The 6334-nt window shown below is 64.3% G+C and overlaps 1 protein-coding gene across 1 annotated transcript; it reads right to left on the bottom strand.

The window, feature by feature from the left end:
• Window positions 1-2215: 2215 nt before the first annotated feature.
• Window positions 2216-5504, bottom strand: LOC122192334 (neuronal acetylcholine receptor subunit alpha-10). Its single transcript, XM_042892865.1, has 5 exons — window positions 5438-5504; window positions 4706-4851; window positions 3825-3979; window positions 2744-3276; window positions 2216-2673 (listed from the first exon to the last, which is right to left on the bottom strand). Exons 1-5 carry the CDS (start codon window positions 5502-5504, stop codon window positions 2216-2218), a joined length of 1359 nt encoding a protein of 452 aa, XP_042748799.1.
• Between the last annotated feature and the right edge of the window lie 830 nt (window positions 5505-6334).

Genomic DNA, 6334 nt, shown 5'->3' on the forward strand with positions numbered 1-6334 from the left:
CTCTGGAGGTGCTGCGGTGAGGCCGCGGCCCTCTGCTCTCCTGCAGGAGCAAAGGCCCAGTGCCTCCAGCACAGGAGCCGCCCAGGATCCATCTGCGTGTATGGATGGATGTCCTTGGTGCCGGCACTTCGCAGTTCCCGGGTGGGAGCATCAGCATGGACAGTGGCGATGCTGCTCGGCCACAGCCGTTCCCCCACCTCTGCAGGTCTTGGCGTCAGGGCCGTGGGCCAGGGCTCCGCTGGGGTCGTGGGCGCAGCCCCGGCCGCTCGGGTCCCCCGCCGCCGCCCCTCCCCGCTCCGCGCCCCCTGCCCCCTTCCTCCCCCGCGGCCCAAAGCAAAAGGCACCGGGCGTGTCGAGGCAGCGCCGGGAGGGGACGAAGAACGGGAGGCGGGGAAGCGGCCGGCCGAGCGCGGAGCGCCTCCAGCCCGGGAGCGCAGCCCGTCCTCGGTGGCCCTCCGTTGGGACGGGGGCGAGCATCGGAACGGAGAACGAAGAGAAGCGGAGCTGCTGGGAGGAGATGGAGCCTCGGTGCTGGCGCGGAAGCGGAGGGAGAAACAGCGCTGCTCGTCGGCGCGGGGAGATTTGCTCGTGCTGCCGCGCGGGGCCGGACAGCGCTGAGCTCCGAGCGGGGCCGCGACCGCCGCCCGATGGGGCGCAGCCTTTCCCCCAGCGCCAGCCGGCCTGCCGTGGTGCAGCGCCGCGCCGCGTGGAGCCTCTGGGTGGCAGCGGAGAGCAGGGCTCAGAACTGCCGCGAGGGGCTGTGGGGCAATGAGGGGCTGTGGGGCCATGAGGAGCCATAAGAGGCTGTAGGGCCATGAACCTCTGCCCCACCTCTGCTGCTCTGGGTCGAACACCCCCATGGACCCCAGCTGCGCCTCCCCCATTTGGCCCTCCAGACCCTTCCCCATCTCCGCGGCCCTCCTCTGTCCTGTCCCACACTCTGTGCAGGTGCAGAACCCAGCGCTGCTCCTGCTGAGCTTCGTGCAGCTGGCGATTAAGTGACTTGATGTCATTACTTGATAATAATGATGACAGTGCAGTGCAAAGAAATGTCTTTGCTCTCACAGCCTCTGCTCAGATCTGCTGTTATCTCAGCCCTCTGGACCCCGCACTGAGCAGCAGTAGCACTGCTGTGCTTCAAGCCTGCAGCAGCTCTGCAGCACTCGGCTGTTTGCTCCCTGCCCCACGGTGGGGTTGTGGAGAGCATTGGTGCAGACAGAAGCGTGAGAACTGGTCAGTTGAGAGAGATCCTGGTGGAGTGGGAGGGGGCGACCGGGACCCCAGGGAGCAGCTGAGAAACCCCCAGCCCAGGAGCCCCCTGGGATCCATGTGCACATACAGATGCATGTCCTTTGTACTGGGAGGTGGCAGCTGCTGGAGAGGGACACAGGAATGGATGTGGACAAATAAGGGCATGGATGTGGACATGGATAAGGATGTGGACATGGATAAGGATGTGGATGTGCCCCAGCCCTGAGCCCTTGCTCTGCCGGCAGCAGCCCCCAGCCCCCTTCACTCCCTGGGGCTGAGCAAGCAGAGCCCCACTCAGGCTTGGATCTCAGAGGCCCACGGAGCCTTCAGCGCCCCACTGCTCCCACACGGAGCTCATCCTGGAGCTGATGCAGGAAAACCAGGCAGCCTTGGAGCGCTGCTGCCAATGGCTGCAGGCACTGCTGGGGCGGTGGGGTCTGCTGGGACCCCCAGGGAGCCCCCAGCACAGGAGAGCCCTCAGGATCAATTTGCACATACAGATGAATGTCCTTGGTACTGGCACGTGGCAGCTGGTGGAGAGGGACATGAACACAGATATGGACATAGATAAGAGCATGGAGGTGAACACAGGGACATGAGCATGGACACAGATGGGCGCAAACGCACTGAAGCTGATGGGAGCACCGCAAAGGAGCTGGGCCAGAGCGACCTGACGGAGCCAGGCAGGAGCTGGGGTCCCACGGCATTTTTGCTTCAAGTCGCTCCTCCTTGTTCTATCACTACACCCCCAAAGGGTTCCTGCAGCCTTGTTCTGCTCTCACACATCTGTACAGACAGCCATGCATGGACACGAGCACAGCCCCAGGGCAAGGCTCTGCACAGCCCGGGCAGGAGGTGGGAACGCAGGGGATGCACTGCCAGCTTTATTCCCTGCAGTGCTGTCCTGGGCACGAGCTCCGTGGGCACCGTGGGGATGGGCTGGCCAGGGGCAGCGGGGCGGGCGTCAGGCAGCGTTGCTGATCACCAGCACGCTCATGAGGAAGACCATGAGGAAGAAGACCCACATGAAGAAGCGGTCCATCACCTTGGCCACCTTCTTCCACTCGGCAGCGTGGCGCTGGGCGGTGCGGTGCCGTCGGAAGACGCCGGCGATGTACCCCACGCTGCTGAGCACCACGCGGTGGTGGCAGAGGCAGCGGCTGTGGGGGCACAGCCCCGGCTCCGCGCCCTCTCCAGGGGGGTCCCTCGGCCCCGTCCCCCCCGTCCCCTCTCTCCGGGGGCGGCCGCAGCTCTCGCCCACCTCACAGACGCAGAGGGCGCGCGCCAAGTGGTGCAGGATGAGGCGACGTGCCCAGGGTGGCACCGGGCGGGCGCCCGGCCCGCAGTGGTGGACGTTCATGATGAAGATGGTCAGAGAGGTGGAGGCGGTGATCATGGTCATGGTGGCGATGTAGTACTTCCCTATGGGGCAAGAGGGGCGATGAGGGGTGCGGGTCTTGGCGCCGGGTGCCCGCGCCCTCCCCTGGCTCACCGATGAGCGGCACGCTCTCCGAGGGCGGCATGCTCTCCGCCACCAGCAGCTGGAACACGGTGAGAGCCAGCAGCACCGTCACCCCCAGAGACACCTTCTCCCCGGAGTCGGCGGGCAGGTAGAACCCCAGCGGGGCCAGGAAGGAGATCATGATGCAGGGCAGCAGCAGGTTGAAGATGTAGAAGGAGGCGCGGCGACGGAGCAGCAGCGTGTAGGTGACGTCGGGGTAGGGCTCCGAGCAGCAGCCGTAGGTGACCACGTTGCGTGTGGCCGGCATGCCCAGCACCTCCCACTCCACGTTCTCCACGAAGTCGGTCAGGTCGCCCGTGTCCAGGCGGTTGCGGAGGTCGATCTGGTTCCCATTGTAGGTCCAGGAGCCGAAGGTGAGGTGGCACTGCTGCCCATCGAAGGGGAAGTAGGAGACGTCCACCTTGCAGGAGCTCTTGGTGATGGCGGGAGTGTCCCACATGATGTGACCGTCGGAGCGCAGCACCACGTTGGTCTCCATGGAGCCACCGAAACGCTCGTTGGCACTGGGTGAGGACAGCCAGGGGGATGGGGGGGGGGGGGGCACCATGACCTCAACCCCACTGGGGCAAGGGGCTGCGGGCTGGCACCAGTGTGCACCTCCGTGCCATGTCCCCACCATGTCTCCATGCCATGTCCCCACGTCACATACCCACCATGTCCCCATGCCATGTTCCCATCACGTCCCCACGTCACATCTCTGTGCCATGTCCTTGTGCTCCTATGCCGTGTCACGTCCCCAACCTGTGACATCTCCCCACCGTGTCTCCATGCCATGTCCCCATGCCACATCCCCACCACGTCCCCATGCCACGTCCCCAGCATGTCCCCATGCCGCATGCCACTGCATCCCCATGCTACATCACTGCTCCATGTCCCCTCCACATCCCCCTACAGCACCCCATGCTGACCCAACCACGTCCCTTGTGTTGTCCCCATGCTGTTCCCCCTGCACAGGTGACAGCTCCCCGGCCTCCCTGCACCAGGACCGCTGGTTTCACCCCACCCTGCACTGCCCCCCTGCGTCCCCCTGGTTGGGGTGAGCACGACCCACTTGTTGTAGAGGACGATGTCAGGCCTCCAGACGTAGCTGCTGGGGATGCGGATGCTGTCGATGCCACCGTAGGCGTCTTTATCCCAGGCCAGGTGGGCGTCCAGCCAGGCCTGGCGGACCCACAGGTAGGAGGTGAGCACCTGGTTCCGCTCATCCTGCGGGGGCACAGGGTGGGCAACAGCCTCGGCAGCACCGCGGCTCCATGGGGTGAGCCCAGCGTGGCCATAGGGTCTCCAGGGGGTGGTGCTGGGGGTTATGGGTTTGAGCTGGTCTGAGGGGATCTGAGATGGTTTGGAGGAGCTTGGGGTGGAATCTGGGTGGCTTCTCAGGGTTCTGAGGTGGTTTGGGGGGATGTGAGTTGGTTTCGTGAGGTCTGAGCTGGTTGGGGGTTGCTGGGCTGGTTTCAGAAGGTCTGAGCTGATGTGAAGGGTTTGGGGCCGTTTCAGGGACATCTGAGATGGGTTTGAGAGGTTGGGGATATTTAAGGGGCATCCGAGCTGGTTTTGAGGACTTGGTGCTGATGTGGAGGCGGATCTGAACTGGTGTTCAGGAGATTGAATTGTTTTGTGGGGAACTGGACTGGTTTTATGGGGTCTGAACTGGTGCTGAGAGGTCTGAGTTGATGCTGAGGGTCTGGAGGTGGTTTGGGGTGGGACCTGGGCTGATTTTGAGGGGTTTGAGGGACCTGTGCTGGTTTCCAGGGGAGCTCTGAATTGATTTCCAGGGTCTTGGGGGCATCTGGGCTGCTGTGGGAGAGTCGAAGCGTTTTGGGGAGGATGTGAAGAGGTGTTGAGGGGGATAGGAGCTGATTTTGAGGGTCCAAGGCATTCTGGGGCAGCTGGAGGAGCCTGTGTGTGCTTGAGGGGGGGCTCAGCGCTCACCATGTCGATGATCTGGGACAGGGTGACCTGCAGGGTGACATTGAGCGCCCGCTCCGTGTCCTCGGCGGGCCGCAGGGCGCTGGAGTAGTTGGCGAAGAGGTCGTGGAACAGCTTGTGGGCGAGGCGGCCCTGCGCAGCCCCACAGCCTGCGGGACCACGGCGGTGGGGGCACCGGGACCCCCGTGGATGGGACCCCAATGGGACCCCCATCACCGGGAGCCACTGCATCCCTGCTCCGGGTCCATCCGTCCCAGCCCAAGGCCACGCTGTCTGTCTCTCACTCCAGTTACTTCTGCTATTCCTATCATCTCCGCTATTCCCGCCGTTTCTATCCATCCCATCCTTTCTGCTGCGCCCGCTATTTCTACTCACCCCGCTGTTTCCACTTCCCCCCATCGTTGTCCTCCACCCAACCCAGCAGAGGGACGCGTCCCGACCCCAGAATGGAGGTGGAGGTTTCTGAGCCCCCAGCCCCACTTTGGAGCCCCCCAGGGCAGAGGATCGGCGTCGGCCGTGCGTCGCTGCATGTTTGATGAGTGGGATTGCAGTGGGATTGCGTTTCGCTGGCGGCGCAGCATTGGAGCCGGGGTGGGATGGGGCCGGGGGCTCGGGGCAGAACCTCCCCACAGGGGTTTGCATTCACCCCTATAGGCTGTTCAACGGGGGCCCTGCAGGCGACGTCCCCTCCAGGTTGTCACCCTCTGTCCCTCCTGCCCCGAGCCCTGCGCTTACCTGGGGCCAGGACGGTGCCGGCGAGGCTGAGCGCCAGCAGGCAGGCGGGCAGCGGAACGCTCCCCATGGCAGTGGGGCCCTCAGGGCTCGGGCGCAGGAGACATCGCCGGCGTCACCTGCATGGCATCTCCCGGGGCTGGGAGGGGTTGGGGCGGCCTTTAAGAGCTCGGTGCAGGGTGACGTCAGGGGGGGATGGCGGCGGCCTCCAGGTGAGGGACGTCCAAAGGGCTCTGCTGGGGGCACCGGGGGAGGGGATGGCGGTGGAGCTGTGAGCGGGGGCCGATCAGAGGGCAGCTGCTGCTCTCGGCAGTCCTGGATGCTGTCTGTGGGTCTGTGCTGCTGCTGAGCCCCCCGGGGGGATCGGTGCTGGGCAGCTGGAGACCTGCCTCCGTAAAAGAGAAGAGCCCGGGGACGGGTCCTCTGCTGCCCACAGTGGTGGTGGTGCTGGAGAGGTGGAGAGAGGTGCTGGTGGTGGAGGCGAGTGATGGAGGAGATGGAGGTGATGGAAGCAATGGGTGGAGGTAGAGGAGGCGATGGAGGGGATGGATGGAGGCATTGAGGATGGTGGAAGCAATGGATGGAGGCGGATGAGGTGATGGAGGTGGATGAGGTGGTGGTGATGGATAGAAGCGATGGATGGAGGTGGAGGAGGTGATGGATGGAAGCAATGGGTGGAGGAGGCGATGGAGGTTGATGGGATGCTGGAGGTGATGCAGGTGATGCAGGTGCTGGAGGTGGAGATGCTGCAGGTGGCATTGGGCAGAGCTGGGGGCAGAGCACAGAACAGGGACGGCTGTTCCTATTTGGCTGCTGAGAACCAAACAGAATAAAGCAGATCCATTGGAAGGGACCTACAGAGACGAGGGGTCCGACCAACATCAGGGCTCACCAAAGGTC

Source organism: Lagopus leucura, unplaced genomic scaffold, assembly GCF_019238085.1.
Source record: "Lagopus leucura isolate 7727_CA_CO unplaced genomic scaffold, USGS_WTPT01 34544-0_obj-0_obj, whole genome shotgun sequence".
In the NCBI taxonomy this organism is placed as follows: domain Eukaryota; kingdom Metazoa; phylum Chordata; class Aves; order Galliformes; family Phasianidae; genus Lagopus; species Lagopus leucura.